Source organism: Schistocerca americana, chromosome 7 (genome assembly GCF_021461395.2).
Source record: "Schistocerca americana isolate TAMUIC-IGC-003095 chromosome 7, iqSchAmer2.1, whole genome shotgun sequence".
Lineage (NCBI taxonomy): Eukaryota > Metazoa > Arthropoda > Insecta > Orthoptera > Acrididae > Schistocerca > Schistocerca americana.
This window is the reverse complement of record NC_060125.1, coordinates 358902000-358923768: the sequence shown is the minus strand read 5'-3', so window position 1 is coordinate 358923768 and position 21769 is coordinate 358902000. Positions and strand designations below refer to the sequence as shown.

The 21769-nt window shown below is 43.9% G+C and overlaps 1 protein-coding gene across 1 annotated transcript in view; it reads right to left on the bottom strand.

The window, feature by feature from the left end:
• LOC124622033 overlaps window positions 1-21769 on the bottom strand; it is a 248164-nt gene that overhangs the window by 17108 nt on the left and 209287 nt on the right. The window contains exon 5 of the mRNA XM_047147590.1: window positions 20136-20336. Coding sequence (XP_047003546.1) covers window positions 20136-20336 — 201 coding nt within the window. The remainder of the gene's footprint in view (window positions 1-20135; window positions 20337-21769) is intronic.

The window sequence follows — 21769 nt, the reverse complement described above, 5'->3', positions numbered from 1 at the left end:
CTGAATGTCTCTGGAGGAATGACAGTCCTTTCTTTCACAAGACTGAAACCAGAGAAGGTAGTGACTTTGGACGTTGCGGTCTGGAGAGAAGTCTAAGTTCTAACTCATTCCAAAGGTATTTCGTTGGATTCAGGCCAGGACTCGGGGCAGGCCAATCCATTTCAGAAACGTTGTTGTCCACAAACCAGCTGCCTAACAGATGCTATTTTAAGACAGGGCGCATTGTCATGCTGATACAATCAATCATGGTCCCCGAACTGTTCTTCTACAATACGAAATACAAAATGCTGTAAAATGAGATAATATCCTTCGACGTTTAGCGTTTTCTTAAGTGCAAAAAGAGGACCATACCATAACTGCGAAAAACAACCCTCTACCGCAACATCACCTCCTCTGTACTTCATTGTTGGCACTACACATACACTGGACTCGCATTCGGGAGGACGACGGTTCAATCCCGCGTCTGGCCATCCTGATTTAGGTATTCCGTGATTTTCCTAAATCGATCCAAGCAAATGCTGGGATGGTACCTTTGAAAGGGCACGGGCGACTTCCTTCCCCATCCTTCCCTCATCCGATGAGACCGATGACCTCGCTGTTTGGTCTCTTCCCTCCAAACAAACAAACAACAACAACAGCACTACACATAATGGCAGGTTTGCCACATCCAAACCCTTCTATCAGATTGCCACAGAGTGTAGCGTGATTCATCACTCCAAATCGTTTACAGTCACCCACGGTCCAGTGGCGTCGCTCTTTACTCCATCTCAAGCGTCGCTTAGCACTGACAAAAGAAGTGTGTGGCATATGAGGAACTGCTCGATCATAGTGCCCCATTCTTTCTAGCTCGCTACGCTCAGTCACTGCGCTAGATGGACTGCTGGTAGCACTTTGGAACTCACGAGTGATCTCTTCCGCCGATTTCACGCAAAATTTTACAGCAAGCCTCCGCAATGCCAGACGGTTCCTGTCCGTTAGTACTTGGGGTCTGCCTGGTCATGATTTGCCTGTGGTTGTCCCTTCCCGTTTCCTCTTCACAGTCTCATCACCAACAGTTGACTTGGACAGCTTTAGAGTGGTTGAAAGGTGCCTGGTGGATGTGTTAATCAGGTGACACCCAATGACCAGCCCACCTTCGATGTCACTGAGCTCTCTCGACTGACCCATTCCGCTGTTACCGCTTCTCTGCTGTCGACGCAATACTCACCAATACACGCAATTTTATAATAATTCCAATCCCAACGAAAGCAGGTGTTGACAGATGTGAAAATTACCGAACTATCAGTTTAATAAGTCACGGCTGCAAAATACTAACACGAATTCTTTGCAGACGAATGGAAAAACTGGTAGAAGCCGACCTCGTGGAAGATTCATTTGGATTCCGTAGAAATGATGGAACACATGAGGCAATACCGACCCTTCGACTTATCTTAGAAGATAGATTACGGAAAGGCAAACCTACATTTCTAGCATTTGTAGACTTAGAGAAAGCTTTTGACAATGTTGACTGGACTACTCTCTTTCAAATTCTGTAGATGGTAGGGGTAAAATACAGGGAGCGAAAGGCAATTTACAATTTGTACAGAAACCAGATGGCATTTATAAGAGTCGAGGGGCATGAAAGGGAAGCAGTGGTTAGGAAGGGAGTGAGACAGGGTTGTAGCCTCTCCCCGATGTTATTCAAACTGTATATTGAGCAAGCAGTAAAGGAAACAAAAGAAAAATTCGGAGTAGGAATTAAAATCCATGGAATTTTGAGGTTCGCCGATGACATCGTAATTCTGTCAGAGACAGCAAAGGACCTGGAAGAGCAGTTGAACGAAATGGACAGCGTCTTGAAAGGAGGATACAAGATGAGTGACGTTGAGGGAATTAGATTAGGAAATGAGACACTTAAAGCAGTAAATGAGTTGTGCTATTTGGGGAGCGAAATAACTGATGATGTTGCCGGCCGGTGTGGCCGAGCGGTTCTAGGCGCTTCAGTCTGTAACCGCGCGACCGCTACAGTCGCAGGTTCGAATCCTGCCTCGGGCATGGATGTGTGTGATGTCCGTAGGTTAGTTAGGTTTAAGTAGTTCGTCCGCAGCTCGTGGTCGCGCGGTAGCGTTCTCGCTTCCCACGCCCGGGTTCCCGGGTTCGATTCCCGGCGGGGTCAGGGATTTTCTCTGCCTCGTGATGACTGGGTGTTGTGTGATGTCCTTAGGTTAGTTAGGTTTAAGTAGTTCTAAGTTCTAGGGGACTGATGACCGTAGATGTTAAGTCCCATAGTGCTCAGACCCATTTTTTAAGTAGTTCTAAGTTCTAGGGGACTGATGACCTCAGATGATATGTCCCATAGTGCTCAGAGCCATTTGAACCATAACTGATGATGGTCGAAGCAGAGAAGATATTTGTAGACCAGCAAGGGCAAGGAAAGCGTTTATGAAGAAAAGAAATTTGTTAACATCGAGTATAGATTTAAATGTCAGGAAGTCGTTTCTGAAAGTATTTGTGTGAAGTGTAGCCATGTATGGAAGTGAAACATGGACGATAAATAGATTAGACAACAAGAGAATAGAAGCTTTCGAAATGTGGTGCCACAGAAGAATGCTGAAGATTAGATGACTAGACCACATAACTAATAAGGAGGTACTGAACAGAATTGGGGAGAAGAGAAATTTGTGGCACAACTTGACTAGAAGAAGGGATCGGTTGGTAGGACATGTTCTGAGGCATCAAGGGATCACCAGTTTAGTACTGGAGGGCAGCGTGGAGGGTAAAAATTGTGGAGGGAGACCAAGAGATGAATATACTAAGCAGATACAGAAGGATGTAGGTTGCACAGGATAGAGTACCATGGAGAGCTGCATGAAACCAGTCTCTGGACTGAAGACCACAACAACAACAAAATGCAATTTTATACTGGTGGGTCCACTTCTTGCGACATTTAGTGGTCAGTTTCGCATGACATAAGGGTGTCTGGATACTTTCAATCAGATAATGTTTTGAGACCACCATCGCATCATTATTAATATTCTGTAAGACCAGAAAACTGCAACCAGTCACACATAGAGTTTCGACCCTATTTAGGCTCATCTTCAGATTGTGAACGCTGGAGTTGTCGTCCGATGAGTCCCATATGTGCTCGATTTGAGACAGATCTGATGATTGGGCGGGCCATGGCAACATGTCAACACTCTGTTGAGCATATTGGGTTACGACAGCAGTATGTGGCTGGAACTTACCCTGCTGGAAAACACCAACTGGAATACTGTTGATGAATGGCAGCACAACACATCAATTCACCAGACTGACGTACGAATTTGCAGTCAGGGTTCGTTGGATAACCACGACAGTGCTCCTGCTGCCACACAAATTTGCACCCCAGACCATAACGCAGGTGTAGGTCCAAGGTATCCAGCACGAAGACACGTTGGTTGCAGGCTCGCCAATTGGCCTACTCCTTACCAAAACATGGCTATTACTGAGGTAGAACCAGTTTCCACCAGAAAACACAATCGACCTCCACCCTGCCCTCCAATGAGCTGTCCCTTGACGCCTTTGAAGTCGCAAATAGCGGTGGTTTTGGGCTAGTGGAATGCACGCTACACGGTATCTGGCTCGGAGATGTCCTTAAAGCAACCGATTTGTAACTGTGGTGCCAGCTGCTGCTGAGATTGCTGTTGCAGATGCAGTACGATGTGCCAGAGCTACACGCCGAACACGATGGTCTTCCCTCTCGCTAGTGCCACTTGGCCGTCCAGAGCCTGATCATCTTGCTACCGTACATTGTTGGGAAAATACCAGAGCTCCAGGTGCTAATAGAAAGCACTGATGCTCAAATCGTTATAGGCACTGAAAGCTGGCTAAAGCCAGATATAAGCTCAGCCGAAATTTTTGCGAAGAACCTAACGGTGTTCCGAAAAGATAGGCTAAACGCGGTTGGCGGTGGCGTGTTTGTTGCTGTTAGAAGTAGTTTAACTTGTCGCGAAATTGAAGTAGATACTTCCTGTGAGTTAGTATGGGCAGAGGTCATTGTTGGCAATCGACCTCCCAGTTCAGATGACACAGTTGCTGAAAGGTTCAAAGAAAACTTGAGTTTGATTTCAAACACGTATCCGACTCATACGATAATAGTTGGTGGTGACTTTAATTTACCCTCGATATGTTGGCGAAAATGCATGTTTAATTCCGGAGGTACGCATAAAATATCATCCGAAATTGTGCTAAACGCGTTCTCTGAAAATTATTTCGAGCAGTTAGTTCATGAGCCCACGCAACTAGTAAACGGTTGTGAAAACACACTTGACCTCTTAGCAGCAAATAATTCTGAGTTAATAGCCAGCATCAAAACCGATTCAGGGGTTAGTGAAAACAGGGTTGTCGTAGCGAGATTGAATACTGTAATCCCCAAACCCTCGAAAAATAAGCGAAAAGTATACCTATTAAAAAAATCAGATAAAAATTCACTTGACGCCTTCCTGAGAGACAATCTCCACTCATTGCAAATTAATAATATAAGTGTAGACCAGATGTGGCTTAACTTCAAAGAAATAGTATCAGCAGCAATTGAAAGGTTTATACCAAATAAATTAACAAACGACGGAGCTTATCCTCCTTGGTACACAAAACGGGTTAGAACACTGTTGCAGAAACAACGAAACAAACATGCCAAATTTAAAAAGTCGCGAAATCCCCAAGATTGGCGATCCTTTACAGAAGCTCGAAACTTAGCGCGGCCTTCAATGCGAGACGCCTGTAACAGTTTCCACAACGAAACTTTGCCTCGAAACCTGGCACAAAATCCAAAGAGATTCTGGTCGTATGTGAAGTATGTTAGCGGCAGGAAACAACAATGCCTTCTCTACGTGATAACAATGGAGATACTATCGAAGACAGTGCTGCCAAAGCAGATTTACTAAACACAGCCTTCCGAAATGCCTTCACAAAAGAAGACGAAGTAAATATTCCGGAATTCGAATCGAGCACAGCTGCCAACATGAGTAACTTAGAAGTAAATAACCTCGTAGTAGTGAAGCAACTCAGATCACTTAATAAAAGCGTCTTCTTCCTTTCGGAGTATGCTGATGCATTAGCTCCATACTTAATCATATACAACCTTTCACACGACGAAAGATCCGTACCCAAAAGATTGGAAAGTTGCACAGGTCACACCAACATTCAAGAAAGGTAGTAGGAGTAATTCACTAAATTACAGGCCCATATCGTTAACGTCGATATGCAGCAGGATTTTAGAACATATATTGTGTTCTAACATTATGAATTACCTCGAAGAAACGGTCTATTGGCACACAGTCAACATGGGTTTAGAAAACATCGCTCCAGTGAAACACAACTAGCTCTTTATTCACATGAAGTGTTGCGTGCTATTAACAAGGGATTTCAGAACGATTCCGTATTCCTGGATTTCCGGATGGCTTTTGACACTGTACCACACAAGCGGCTCGTAGTAAAATTGCGTGCTTATGGAATATCGTCTCAGTTATGTGACTGGATCTGTGATTTCCTGTCAGAGAGGTCACAGTTCGTAGTAAGTGACGGAAAGTCGTCGAGTAAAACAGAAGTGATTTCAGGCGTTCCCCAAGGTAGTGTTATAGGCCCTCTTCTGTTCCTTATCTATATAAACGATTTGGGAGACAATGTGAGCAGCCGTCTTCGGTTATTTGCAAATGACGCTGTCGTTTATCGAGTGATAAAGCCATCAGAAGATCAAAAGAAACTGCAAAACGATTAAGAAAAAAATATCTGAACGGTATGTAAAGTGGCAGTTGATCCTAAATAACGAAAAGTGTGAGGTCATCCACATGAGTGCTAAAAGGAACTCGTTAAACTTCGGTTCCACGATAAATAAGTCTAATCTAAAAGCCGTAAGTTCAACTAAATACCTACGTATTACAATTACGAACAACTTAAATTGGAAAAAAACACACAGAAAATGTTGTGGGGAAGGCTAACCAAAGGCTGCGTTTTAATTTCAGGACACTTAGAAAATGTAACAGACCTACTAAGGAGACTGCCTACACTACACTTGTCCGTCCTCTTTTAGAATACTGCTGCGCGGTGTGGGATCCTTACCAGATAGGACTGACGGAGTGCATCGAAAAAGTTCAAAGAAAGACAGCACGTTTTGTATTATCGCGAAATATGGGAGAGAGTGTCATAGGATTTGGGCTGGAAGTAGAGGTGTACAAATTCCCCTTGCAGCCTGCTTGCCCCTAGCTCCTCTGCAACCATTCATGCAGGTCAGCCTGCCGCGACGTAAACACAAGAGTGCGCGTGTACTGATGCATAGTGGGTAATGCGGCCGGCTTGGGTTCCCGCAAGCCCGGTCTATCTGGGTTCCCGCAGGCCTGCCAAGCTTCACGGGACCCGCTCAGCTTGCTGCGCCTGACAACAGGTTGCGCTGTCAAGCTACTGTGACTAGAGTAGCCAGGCAGTTAGCCCGCAGTTCATTTATCGCAACGGTGGGGGCAGCACAATGAATAGTTCGAACTTTAGTGAGAGTGAAAAAAAATTGACAACTGGTGAATACATGCTGGTAACGAAACAGAGCACAAGTGCCGCATGGGAAACGTTTTCGTTTGTTTATGAGGCCGCTGCAAATAAATCGGTAGGTGTGTCTCAATGCAAACTATGTAAAAAGCTCTTAAGTACTTATTCGGGAACCTCGAGTATGTTACGAAATGTGTGCAAATTTGACAAGCAGTTCCCTCACTCCATAAATATCTTGAAAGAGGACAAAGATTTAGTGGCCGAAAAGTGCGTCGAAATGTGTGCTAAGGACCTGAGACCATTTAGCAGTATAGAGGGAGAAGGATTTCTTAATTTAGGGCAGGCACTAATCGGCATAGGTAAAAAATATGGCTCAGTTGATATTAAAAATATTATGCATTCCCGAGTGACAGTAGCTAGGAAAGTTCAAACCTTAGCTGATAAAGTGCGCAGCAAAATGCTCCCAGATATAGTGCATGCGATTCGTTCTGGTATATGTGCCAGTACAATTGATCTATGGACAGACAATTACAAAGGGGTGCATTACATGTCCGTGACAATGCATAACATAAATTCAGACTGGCGTTTGAATAAATATGTACTGATGTGCTCTGCGTTTCCTGACTGGCCAAAAACTGGCTCGAATATTCGAAACGAGTTGGAAGATCGCTTAGAAACTATTGGTGTTTCTCGTGAAGACATTGCCAAAATTACGTTTGTCACAGACCAGGGCAGTAACATTGTCAAAGCTCTCGAAATATATCAGCGTCTTCCATGCATGGCTCATAGTATAAACACAGTCTTGAAACATGTTCTGAGCGAACAGTTTTTGAAAGAAAATGTTCCAAATATATTAGCCATTCTTAATACAGTGCGGGCTACGGTTTCCAACTTCAAGAGAAGAGGTCTCTGTGTGAGACTGAACTCACCTTTAAAGCAGTGTTATTTTGACATGCTTGTATCAGTCCATTCTCATATTGATTCAGTGAATGCTGTCTTACATAACGAAGGTGCCTCTGATAAGATGCCGGGTTATCACCACCATATAACTGGCCAGCTTATAGCATTTCTTAAGCCGTTTAAAGAAGCCACAGTTGATCTAGAGGGTGACAAGGAGCCAACCCTACATTTAGTTCTACCGTGGTTTTATGCCTTACAAGCTCACTGTACTGTACGGGATAATGATGAAAAGGTTTGTAATGTTATTCCATCTGAATATTATAGAACCACTTGTGAAATATGTATGTTGATAAAATGTATTTTCAGGACATGAAACCTTTGAAACAAGCCGCCGATGCCTTTCTAGAACAGAAAATGTGCGTTAGCACGTTGTACAAAATTGCTACGTTTATGGTGCCTAACTACCGCACATTAAGAAAGTTAACCGAGGATGAAAAAATTGATGTTTACCAAGCAGCACGACGGATGTGTGCTGAAAGTGGCTCTGAGCACTATGGGACTTAACTTCTTAGGTTATCAGTCCCCTAGAACTTAGAACTACTTTAACCTAACTAACCTAAGGACATCACACACATCCATACCCGAGGCAGGATTCGAACCTGCGGCCGTAGCGGTCGCGCGGTTCCAGACTGTAGCGCCTAGAACCGCTCGGCCACTCCAGGCGGCATGTGTGCTGAAGGTAAGCTCCTAATATGTATAATGCAAGTCACACGCAAGTGCTTGGTTGAGGGTTCATCGAACCACTTTCAACTTATTTGTCTCCTATTCTCGAATTTCGCGCGGGATAAAACACCTACATCTCTCCGTCTGAGCGCTGCTTTTTTGTATTTTATTCTGATGATCATTTCTTCCAATGTAGATGGAACTCAACAATATATCTTCGAATTCGGAGGTGTAAGTTGGTGATCGAAATTTCATGTATAGATCGCGCCACGTCAAAAAACGCCATTGTATTAATGAGTCCCACCCCAACTCCTGTATAATTTCCGCGACACTCTTGCCCCTGTTTCACGATAATACCAAACGAGCTGCCCTTCTTTAGACTCTTTCAACCTCCTCCATCAATCGTGCCAGAAAAGGCTCTCCAACTGCGTAGCAATGCTCCAAAAGAGTGTTTTATCATTAAAACGCCTACAACATTTTCTGTGTGTCCATTCCTATTTAAGTAGGTCGTAATTGTAATCAGAGGTATTAAGTAGAATCTACAGCCTTTAGATTTGACTGGTTGATCTTGTAAACGAAGTTTAAAGGAATTAGTTTAGTACACACACGGATAACCTCGCTCTTTTCATTATTTATTGCCAACTGCTAATTTTTACACCAAAAATATATATCGTATTTAAATCGTCCGGCAGTTAGTTTTGATCTTCTGCTGACTTTACTGGACGATAAATTATAGAATCATCTAAAAACTATTATTATTTCAACTATGTGTAATACGATCTTCACATTATTCTGCAAATATTAATTGGAACCTGTATAGTTTCAGTACAAGTGCCCAATCACAGCACCCAAGAAACAAATCCAGGACCGTACAAAATGGCGAAATTTGAGGACTGGGAAGAAGAGTCTCCTCTCCTACATGATGAAGTCAGCAGACACTTGCAAGAACACTGTGTGAACGAGGGAGATATTCTACACTGGTGGAAAAATAACTCCCAACGACTTTCTCGACTTGCGTGTGTGGCGAGAAAAATATTAAATATACCAGCCACTAGCGCCCCTAGTGAGAGAATTTTTAGTTGCGCTGGAAACGTAATTAGCGAAAAACGTTCACGTCTTAATGCAGACAGACTTAACGATCTCGTCATAATTAATTCAAACACTAATCAGCAGCCACATTAAGAATACAGTAGAACATTAAACAGGAAACTATGAGTTTGAGTGCAAATTTACTAATTAAGAGTGCAGTTTTCTTTCTTGTGCTTTCTGGGCGTCAATTTCTGAGATAGAAATTTTGTAATGTATACAGTTCATTTTTATTTTAGACTAAACCTTTTGATTTCAATCATGCCAAGTGACATTTATTATTGTTTGTAAACCATTTTCTGTTACTTGTGTTTGCAAAAGTAGCCAAATATTTTGAGGAGTATCTGGTTTGGCCTAAATAATACTTTTAGGGGAACTGAAGGAAAATTTGTAAATATTTTATATTGAAAAGTGTTCTGCAAAATAAAATATTCATTTGTGGATTAGGGCAATACACATTATGAGTTTAAATTACAATTTATTTTGTTGAGTTCCACACACATTGCGAAATGTAATTTTATTCCTGTATTTCTGTATTAAGGGGAATCCCACAAGCAGGGTCAAGATGCTGAAGACCTAGACACTACAAATGCTTTTAGAAGGAAGAGCGTCTTTTTCCACGAATGTATTTAGTAGGAATATAATGGAAACTCTGAGCCACTCTCCACAGCGTCTATGTCTGCGTCATGAGGGGTCTGACTCGTCGTTTAAGTCTGTGTTATGAGGGTCTGCAGTCGTCGTTTAGGTTTGCATCATGCAAGTAAACACTCGTCGTCTAAGCCTGCATCATGAGGGTCCGAGCTACATGTGTGGACTCTCATGACGCAAACGTAGACGCCACGAAAAATGGCTCAGAGCCGCCATTGTATTCCCAGTATTATAGTTTTTAGACGAACTGGACACGAAACAAGTGCTTTTGGCAATTTAGAATGATTTTGCCAACTTCGAATGAATTCACAGAACCAGTAAAATACATCCTGGAAAAGTAGTTAAATATTTGTATAACTGGTGTCATACTTGGCTGAAACATACTAAAGTTAAAGAATCTAGACTTCCAAAATCTTAATTTGGTTCTCATTGCAGTACAGTGGTTATCAGGGGCGTAGATAATTTATTCTTCTGGGGAGGGGACCAATCTTCTTTTTGGAGGGGGGGGGGGGGGGTGGAGGTTCACTTCTTTAGTACAAATATCCATCCGTTTTATTGTTTGAAAACTGCAACACAGACTGCATTGCGTTCCACTAAAACAAAAAACACTATGTTCATGGGCTCCCCGTTATCTACGCCCCTGGTGGTTCCGTTATCTACGCCCCTGGTGGTTATCTGTAGCTTTTAGTGTACAAAGGAGCTCCATTTTCAGTGATTGTTCTGCTTGCTACACAAACCTGTTTGAGATGTGATCTGATGGTGGTTCGAATTGAGAACATCTAGTATTGATAGATTGTGAAGTCTCGAAGAAATCCTTTTATATTTGACAACTAGCTGAAAACCCGGCGTTGTCTGGGCATTTATTTATTCCATACTCTCGTAGTCCATCTTCCCTCCCCTATTTTCTCTCTAACTATTTATTCCTCTCTCACTATCTCTCTGTTCACCTATCCCCTCATCCCCATCCCTTGACCCATCTGCCCCCACCCTCTATCCTTCTCCTCGTCCTCTCTATGTTGGACTTCTCCACCTCAGTTCATCTCCTCTTCACCTATCTATGAAAATTCATATATATCTGTCAACTTTTGTGGTGATCAGTGAAGCAGTGTCAAAGTTTATTGCTAGATATCATTTATTGTAATACTTTTTGATTCGCAGCATTGATAGTTTTGTTTTCTGGTGCGCAAACAAATGATGTTGAAGGTGTCCCGACAGGGGACTATGCGACATGCAATTGGCCATGTGAAAAACATGATTTTCAAGATTGATGCCACAAACATATAACGACTGCCCTTGCGATTTATTTATCGACATGACAAATGCAAGCTGCACTGGAAATTATAACCGTTTAAAGTCGAATGGCATGTCGGTCGGAATCATAGTGATACGTGGAATCAAACTGTCTTCACCTTTGTACTTTCCTTTTAAAATTGTGGCTTCGATTACGTTGTTCTTTAATTTCTTCACCGCAAGCCGGGTGCCATTACAAAGACGTGGCTGGTTTACCTTTCGCAACATAATGATTGCCGATCCGACATAATTGCAGATTGGGAGGCGGTAATCCGGGCAAATCCAGCGAATTTAAAAATTCCGTAGGATAGTTGACTACATCATCTTGGTTAGTAACGGAATAAACCGACTTGTATGTCATCAATTCGCCAGGTATCGTATTTTGAATCTGAAATTCATTTCGTTAACATCAAGGTTTTTTTACAGCCAATATAACACGTTCGCTCAACCAAAAATGGTTTGCAACTGTTAAATGACATTTGCTGTGCGTAAATTGTGAAACACGATGACTGTGAATGAGTCAGACATCTCTCAAATTTAAAAAGATCATAGACATTTCGTTTAAAAAATTGTATGTATACACACACACACACACACACGCATATATATACACATGGAAATATTCACAATAAAACTATAGGTTGGTGTAGAAGTGTGTAAGTAAAGTACCCTCCGCCATGCACCATTCAGAATTTTAAGCAGACAGCGCCCTTCATCCTGCTTTGAATATCAAGTGTGGCAAATTTCATCAAGATCGGAATAAAACGTACAATTTGTCGAATTCCGTTAGGTAAAGTAACCTCTGCCATGCACCCTACGAAATTTTATGTAGACTGTGACCTTCCTCTTGGTTTCAAAGCGTAGTGTGCAAAATTTCATCAAGACTGTATGCAATACTACACACGGACACACGGAGCTTTCAGTTTCTCTCAAACTTTCCAATTTTTCGGCCGATTTTCAAAAAATTTTATTTCATAAAAACCTTGTCCTGAGAATTACGAACACAGCAAAAAAAAAAAAAAAAATTAGCCGAATTGGTCCAGCCGTTCTCGAGTTTCACGCTTATCAACACATTTGGCAATTCATTTTTATTTATACAGGGTGTTACAAAAAGGTACGGCCAAACTTTCAGGAAACATTCCTCACACACAAATAAAGAAAAGATGTTATGTGGACATGTGTCCGGAAACGCTTAGTTTCCATGTTAGAGCTCATTTTAGTTTCGTCAGTATGTACCGTACTTCCTCGATTCACCGTCAGTTGGCCCAATTGAAGGAAGGTAATGTTGACTTCGATGTTTGTGTTGACATGCGACTCATTGCTCTACAGTACTAGCATCAAGCACATCAGTACGTAGCATCAACAGGTTAGTGTTCATCACGAACGTGGTTTTGCAGTCAGTGCAATGTTTACAAATGCGGAGTTGGCAGATGCCCGTTTGATGTATGGATTAGCACGGGGCAATAGCCGTGGCGCGGTACGTTTGTATAGAGACAGATTTCCAGAACGAAGGTGTCCCGACAGGAAGACGTTCGAAGGAATTGATCGGCGTCTTAGGGAGCACGGAACATTCCAGCCTCTGACTCGCGACTGGGGAAGACCTAGAACGACGAGGATACCTGCAGTGGACGAGGCAATTCTTCGTGCAGTTGACGATAACCCTAATGTCAGCGTCAGAGAAGTTGCTGCTGTACAAGGTAACGTTGACCACGTCACTGTATGGAGAGTGCTACGGGAGAACCAGTTGTTCCCGTACCATGTACAGCGTGTGCAGGCACTATCAAATGGCCCTGAACACTATGGGACTTAACAGCTATGGTCATCAGTCCCCTAGAACTTAGAACTACTTAAACCTAACTAACCTAAGGACATCACACAACACCCAGTCATCACGAGGCAGAGAAAATCCCTGACCCCGCCGGGAATCGAACCCGGGAACGCGGGCGTGGGAAGCGAGAACGCTACCGCACGACGACGAGCTGCGGACGCAGGCACTATCAGCAGCTGATTGGCCTTCACGGGTACACTTTTGCGAATGGTTCATCCAACAATGTGTCAATCCTCATTTCAGTGCAAATGTTCTCTTTACGGATGAGGCTTCATTCCAACGTGATCAAATTGTAAATTTTCACAATCAACATGAGTGGGCTGACGAGAATCCGCACGCAATTGTGCAATCACGTCATCAACACAGATTTTCTGTGAACGTTTGAGCAGGCATTGTTGGCGATGTCTTGATTGGGCCCCATGTTCTTCCACCTACGCTCAATGGAGCACGTTATCATGATTTCATACGGGACACACTACCTGTGCTGCTAGCTGCTAGAACATGTGCCTTTACAAATACGACACAACATGTGGTTCATGCACGATGGAGCTCTTGCACACTTCACTCAAAGTGTTCGTACGCTTCTCAACAACAGATTCGGTGACCGATGGATTGGTAGAGGCGGACCAATTCCATGGCCTCCACGCTCTCCTGACCTCAACCCTCTTGACTTTCATTTATGGGGGCATTTGAAAGCTCTTGTCTACGCAACCCCGGTACCAAATGTAGAGACTCTTCGTGCTCGTTTTGTGGACGGCTGTGATACAATTCGCCATTCTCCAGGGCTGCATCAGCGCATCAGGGATTCAATGCGACGGAGGGTGGATGCATGTATCCTCGCTAACGGAGGACATTTTGAACATTTCCTGTAACAAAGTGTTTTAAGTCACGCTGGTACGTTCTGTTGCTGTGTGTTTCCATTCCATGATTAATGTGATTTGAAGAGAAGTGCCGGCCTCGGTGGCCGTGCGGTTCTAGGCGCTGCAGTCTGGAACCGCGGGACTGCAACATTCGCAGGTTCGAGTCCTGCCTCGGGCATGGATGTGTGTGATGTCCTTAGGTTAGTTAGGTTTAAGTAGTTCTAAGTTCTAGGGGACTGATGACCTAAGATGTTAAGTCCCATATTGCTCAGAGCCATTTGAACCATTTGAAGAGAAGTAATAAAATGAGCTCTAACATGGAAAGTAAGCGTTTCCGGACACACGTCCGCATAACATATTTTCTTTCCTTGTGTGTGAGGAATGTTTCCTGAAAGTTTGGCCGTACCTTTTTGTAACACCCTGTATATATAATAAGCACGAAATATACACGTAAAGGAAGAATGTACAAATAAAACCCAATATTTTTTGACCTGAAATATATAATGTTGGGGTTTGTCTTTTGGTGCTCAGGTAAAATAAAAACTTTTAATTAATGTTCATGACGCACGCAGTTTAAACGGCTGCGTAACGCAGCTCAGCAGTAATATGGGCAGGCAAGCAAGTTTCCCGCAGCCTGCCCGGGTTGGGTTCTGCTTGGCTCGGCTGGGAGTGAAGCAGCCTGCCCGTTCTGTCGACAACGCGCGGCGGCCTGCCCGCCTGGCCACCGGGCAAGCATGGCCGGGTTAAAAGCAGAACATGTACACCACTAGCTGGAAGCCATTAAAAGAAAGGCGTTTTTCGTTGCGATGGAATCTTCTCGCGAAATTCCAATCACCAACTTTCTCCTCCGAATGCGAAAATATTTTGTTGACACCGAGCTACATGTGGCGGAACGATCACCACGATAAAAGAATTGAAATCAGAGCTCGTACGGAAAGATGTAGGTGTACATTCTTTCCGAGCGCTATACGAGATTGGAATAATAGAGAATTGTGAAGGTGGTTCGATGAACCCTCTGCTAGGCACTTAAATATGATTTGCAGAGTATCCATGTAGATGTAGATTCCTGTAACCACTGCTGCCAACAATCATGTATCGCAGAAGGAACATCCAGCTTCTGGTAGCCATGTTACACGGCCTCGTTCAAACTCAGTGAGGTGTTGATAATTGCATCCTGTCGCCTTAAAGGCATTCTTGACTAACATCAAATCACTACGTCCACTCTCAAAGGTAACTAGCGCTCACGACCGTTACAGCGTGTATTCAAAGCAAACCTATTTGCATCCAAATAGTGGCGCTACTAACGCCACTCTTGTGCGACTGGTGCGAAATTTGAATAGACATCGTATTTCAGATGTAGAAACACGCCTACCAATTTTCGTTTATGTCGCACATTTCATTCATGGTGCTGCCATTTTTTTCCGTCAGTGTAAAATCGAATTAGAGAACATAATACGATGATTATCACGTCACAGGCTTCAGCATGTATGACGAGCTCCTGAAAAAACTCCCTATATTGAAAGTCAAAAGCAATATTAAAAACTTACTGGACTATGTGCCAAAAAAAAAGAGAAAGCAATATAATTTTCAAAGGAAATCATATGCTGCAGTTCAATTTAATCAAGCAGTGTGTAATGGCGAAGTTGGGTGAAACGCGAGAATGCGGTTCTTCCGTTTTTTACAAACATTTCCGAGACTGGGTATTGGACGTAGATAGATATATCGGGTGCAGAGACTTCACGGTGCCACTGGGTTTATTACTAATCTGAAAAGAAATTTAGGATAACGTGACGTCGTATAACTACGCTCCAAGCACGAGATGTTACGGACGACGAAGATGAGATGACTCAAAGAGGTCAAATATTGGTTGCTGAAGTCAATGCGCATATCACGACAGAAAACATACAAATGGGTTTTATACGTACCTGTGATCAGAATCCGTTAATTTATGGTATCTCTTCCCAAAGAATGCTATGCATGAAAGGGGAGAGTAACACTGTCTCGACGTTGCAATCAGTTAACAGTGCAAGAGGCAGCTACACGATCGCTGTTGCGATATTAATGGAGGACGATTGGCAAACAAACTCTAGACAAAAAACTTTAGGAAAACCATAAAAAAAGTCCAGTAAACAAGGGCTCTAAAGCGCATACCTTAAGAGGTAAGAGCCCTTGTCCATCTTCGATACTACGAAACTGATCTCTTCTACTGAAAGCTGCCAAATAACAAACTAACGAACAGACGCATACACTGATGAGCCAAAAGATTATGACCACCTGCTTAATAGCTTTTGTGTCTATCTTCGGAACGAAATACATTGCTGATTTTGCATATCGGGGATTCGATAGATTGCTGCTGGACTTGTAGAGATATGTACCATCAGATGTCTTCTCATAAGTAACAGGCCCCTGATTTGCGTACGCACTGAAGGCGCCCGCCGGCCGTGGTGGCCGTGCGGTTCTAAGCGTTTCAGTCTGGAACCGCGTGACCGCTGCGGTCGCAGGTTCGAATCCTGCCTCGGGCATGGATGTGTGTGATGTCCTTAGGTTAGTTAGGTTTAAGTAGTTCTAAGTTCTAGGGGACTGATTACCTCAGATGTTAAGTCCCATAGTGCTCAGAGCCATTTGAACCATTTTTTTTTTTTTTTTTTTTGAAGGAGCCCAATGGAGATCCAGATGGGTTCAGTAGGATTTACATATGGCGAATTTGGTAGCCGAGACGCCAACGTCAAATCACTATAATGCTCCTCAAACCACTGTAGCACGGTTGTGGCTCCGAGACACGGACAATTATACTGCTGAAAGATAACATCGCCGACGGGGAAGACAACAAGCATGAAGGGATGCAGCTGGTTTACAGCTGTCAGCGTGTCTTCGTTTATTACCACAGGTCCCATGCAAGCGCAGGAAAACGTCTCCCATAGCATAATACCGCTCCCAACAGCCTGCGTCCGTGGCGCGCTGCACTATTCGAGCCACTGTTCACCTCGATGACGGCGTTTGTGGAGACGACCTGTAAGCGTATTGTCATATCGCTGGCTTCGTTGTGGAGTATCTTTGCGGGCAACCGCGTCTGCAGAGTCGAGCGCGGGACGAAGAAATGTTATGTTGCGTTGTGGGTAGCTCTGCATGTGAGAGACATTGTTAGCACGGAAGCTGAAGTGTTGCTACAAGTGCTATTACAGTAAAATAACGAAATATGGAAGTGATTCAGAGGAAAGTGTGTCAAGATGTGCCGGCTGCAGTGGCCGCGCGGTTCTAGGCGCTACAGTCTGGAGCCGAGCGACCGCTACGCTCGCAGGTTCGAATCCTACCTCGGGCATGGATGTGTGTGATGTCCTTAGGTTAGTTATGTTTAATTAGTTCTAAGTTCTAGGCGACTGATGACCTCAGAAGTTGAGTCGCATAGTGCTCAGAGCCATTTGAACCATTTGTCAAGATGCAATTAAAAATGAACAGTGCCGCCGATAAGGCATTTGTGCATCCTCTCGTCGCGTGTCGCACAGCATCAATTATCCGCGCCCTGTTCGGTCTCGCAGAATAAAATGATGTGAGTCAGTAGAAATTAGTTACCATAAAAGAGTGCAGTCAAGTGCCAGTGTCTTGTAGCGAGCTTGAGAACGTGCGTTCGGTCATCGCGTTCCGCATCAACAGTCAACCGCGCCGCGACGGTTACGCGCACGCTCGTACAAGTGAGAACTGAGAACTGAAAAATTAACTTTGCGAGCAGTGCCATGTCATTACTAGTGTCAAGGAGGACTGGTACAAAATATCTGTGTATGTGTGACGAGCGTAAGAACTTACGTGCGCTCATTCGGCTTTCGCATCATCAACAATAATCCGCGCCATGTTCGGTTACGCGTACGCTCGTCCTAGTGATTTTTGTGGACAGATAATAATCCATTAATTGGGATAAACACTTATGAATTAGAATGTAAACAGTGCAACATGCGATTTTCTTTTATCGTCTCAGAATATAGTTGTTTATAACAGTGTTGTGTTTTAACGTTGAGTGGCTCCCGTAAACCGGCCTATATATTTCGATAGATAATTTCAGGCAAGTCAGCAGCAGTGTGGAGCACAACAGTACGACCGCCGCGGGATTATCAGGTGCGTGGTGTGGACAGGGCGCGCGGTCGAAACGACAACCAGTATAAGGTACCACCCCACCCAGTTGTACCCCCGGGCGTCTTACAGACCATAGACCTAGTGTAGCAAAAGTGCGATTCACCCGAAGAGCTGACGCGTTCCCATTGATCGACGGTCGAATCCCGATGGTCCCGTGCCCATTGCAATCGTAAATGACGATGTCGTTGGCTCAGCATGGGAACACGTAGGGGTGATCTGCTGCAGAGCTCCATATTCAACCATTTAGTACGAACGGTGTGCTCCGAAACACTTGTGCGTGCACCAGCATTGTGCCCTTTCGGCAGAGATGCCACAGATACCATCTATCCTACTCTACAGAGCAGACAAGCCTCCGAGCCCCACGTTCTGTGAAGAGTCGTAGACGTCCAACCATTTAGCGCCTAGTGGTAGCTTCACTGTACTTCTACCTCTTTCCGTAGATGCTCAGGACTGTAGCACGTGAACCCCGACCAGCTTCGCCGTTTTTGAAATATACGCTCACGTTGTTGGTTCAAATGGCTCTGAGCACTATGGGACTTAACTTCTGAGGTCATCAGTCCCCTAGAACTTAGAACTACTTAAACCTAACTAACCTAACGACATCACACACACCCATGCCCGAGGCAGGATTCGAACCTGCGACCGTAGCGGTCGCGCGGTTCCAGACTGTAGCGCCTGGAACCGCTCGGTCACCCTGGCCGGCACGTTGTTGGTGTGGTCTTCAGCCCTGAGACTGGTTTGATACAGCTCTCCATGCTTCTCTATTCTGTGCAAGCTTCTTCATCTCCCAGTGTATTCATCTCTTGGTCTCCTCCACGATTTTTACCCTCCACGCTGCCCTCCAATGCTGAATTTGTGATCCCTCGATTCCTCAGAACATGTCCTACCAACCGGTCCCTTCTTCTTGTCAAGTTGTGCCACAAACTCCTCTTTTCCCCAATTCTATTCAATACCTCCTCATTATTTATGTGATCTACCCATCTAATCTTCAGCATTCTTCTGTAGCACCACATTTCGAAAGCTTCTATTCTCTTCTTGTCCAAACTGTTTATCGTTCATGTTTTACTTTCATACATGGCTACACTCGACACAAATACTTTCAGAAACGGCTTCCTGACACTTAAACCTATACTCGATGTTAACAAATTTCTCTTCTTCAGAAGCGCTTTTCTTGCCATTTTCATTCTACATTTTATATCCTCTCTACTTCGACCATCATCAGTTATATTGCTCCCCAAATAGCAAAACTCCTTTACTACTTTAAGTGTCTTATTTCCTAATCTAATTCCCTCACCATCACCCTACTTAATTCAACTACATTCCATTATCCTCGTTTTGCTTTTGTTGATGATCATCTTATATCCTCCTTTCAAGACACTGTCCATTCCGTTCAACTGCTCTTCCAAGTCCTTTGCTGTCTCTGACAGAATTACAATGCCATCGACCAACCACAAAGTTTTTACTTCTTCTCCATGGATTTTAATACCCACTCCGAATTTTTCTTTTGTTTCCTTTACTGCTTGCTCAATATACAGATCGAATAACATCGGGGAGAGGCTAAAACCCTGTCTCACTCCCTTCCCAACCACTGCTTCCCTTTCATGCCCCTCGACTCTTATAACTGCCATCTGGTTTCTGTACAAATTGTAAATAGCCTTTCGCTCCCTGTATTTTACCCCTGCCACCTTTAGAATTTGAAAAAGAGTATTCCAGTAAACATTGTCAAAAGCTTTCTCTAAGTCTAAAAACGCTAGAAACGTAGATTTGCCTTTCTTTAATCTTTCTTTTAAGATAATTACACGCTCGCAGGGTCTCCGTAATAATAGTCTGCACTTTGTCAAAGTCGCTTATCTAAATGGATTTCCTCACTTGCAAACCATATCTTCGCTAGGATGGTCCCCTGTACGTGTCTGCTCCGCTTTCATACTTTTGTTACCGCGTCACGCTCCTGCATCGTCACCAGGCGGCATCCTACGTCGCAATGGGCAGTGGTCATAATGTTTTGGCTCATCAGAGTACGTCACACGTATTTCGGTGAAGAGGGAGAGATAACGTACGGATCATAACCTATTAGCTGACAACACTGTACACAGAAGTTCGTAGTCAACAAAGTTGCAAATGGAAGAATAACAGAGGAAGAAGGACGGCGGCCAGAAGGCAAAGAGTATGAGGAGCAGACCCACCAGCTGGCAGCGGCGGCGGACACTGTTTAGGTCGCCGGAGCACAGGTTGAAGCGATCCTCGATACCCAGAAGGTAGCCTAGGCCGCGCCACATGTGCGCGAAGCCCTCCAGGTCTCGTTCGCTCGCATCTGGTGCACCTAGCCGGTCCGGATGCAGCAGCATCAGGCCCACGAAGCCAAACTGAGTCAGCGCCATCTCCGTCTGGAACAAACGCCGGCTCGTTTCGGGTCATTCCGAGTGCTATACTGCACATATGCACTTTTCTGTAATAGCTTCTTCCTTAGAAAGAGCGGTTAGTAAATCTTTCATGAGCATTAATGAACGCTTAATTGCTAATTCTTTGTCACTGAATCTTGAAAAGTCACACTCTATACGGTTCGGAAGTTTTGAGAGGTTTGGAAAGTTTGGAAATTTTTGGTAAGGTCTTACGGGAACAAACTGCTGAGGTCATCGGTCCCTAAGCTTGCTCATTACTTAATCTAACTTAAACTAACTTCCGCTATGGACAACACACACACACACACACACACACACACACACACACACACACACACACACACACACACACACCCATGCCGGAGGGAGGACTCGAACCTCCTACGGGGGGAGCCGCGCGGACCGTGATAAGGCGCCCGAGACCGCTCGGTTACCCCGTGCGGCTTTACGAGGTTTCCTCCCAGCAAGCAGAGTGAGCCGCGTAAGACATAACACCCGTTTTATTTCTTGAACGGTTCCAGATATCGAAACGAAGTTTTTGTAAATGATAGCACGCAAAGGGGCTTGTACGTTTGCTACGCGATAAAAATTTTTAACTCTTGTAATGATCGAGACATCCAAGCTAGTATGATTTTTTATATAAAATGATGTACTTTTCTTTACGGCATCAGAAAGCGCTTGAAAAGACGAGTGCGGGGATATAACGCTTGTTAATTCTGAAGTTGAAAAACTTCGCGAGAAATATTCTAAAATGGAAAGTAAGTCGGCCGGAAGCGGCTATTGAGTTGTAAACACGCTCATGCCAGGCTACGTCATAGTATCAAGCCTTTCGGCTGTTTACTGGTCTTTCTCTTATTGTTGCTTTAAAATTTCTTATCTGCAGATATGTGTGCCGTTTACTTCCAATTGCAAGGTGAAAGTGTTTTTGTACCAATTTCAGTATCAGTTACTAGGAACTCAATCCCATTTCCATGTAATGCTCCAAAATTATTCATTTTGCATCCCAAAAGAAAGTGTGCGTAATTTTTCTATTCGATGATGGGTGAAAAAATTTTTCGGATTTGGCGAAGATCTATTGCCATTATTCCTTGCTCGATGTTTATGTTTCAAGTTAGTGACAGTGCACACCTGTTTCTGACCTGTAACAATTCCACCCAGAAATCCATTGCCTTCGGTCTGGAACCGATGCAAAAGTTCCTGATGGTCATAGACCCTACAATCGTTCAATTCAGCAGTCATCTCACGTGGCACCAATTTTGCGTCACTTTACTGAATCGCGGCACGTCATGGATAATATTGCGCGTTGAACCAACACTAGTATTCATAACTGTGGCTGTTTCGTTTGGTGTATTGCGTCTGTTTTCCTTCATAAACTGTTCCACTACAGCAATAATTTTGCTCGCCACTAACAAGGAGAC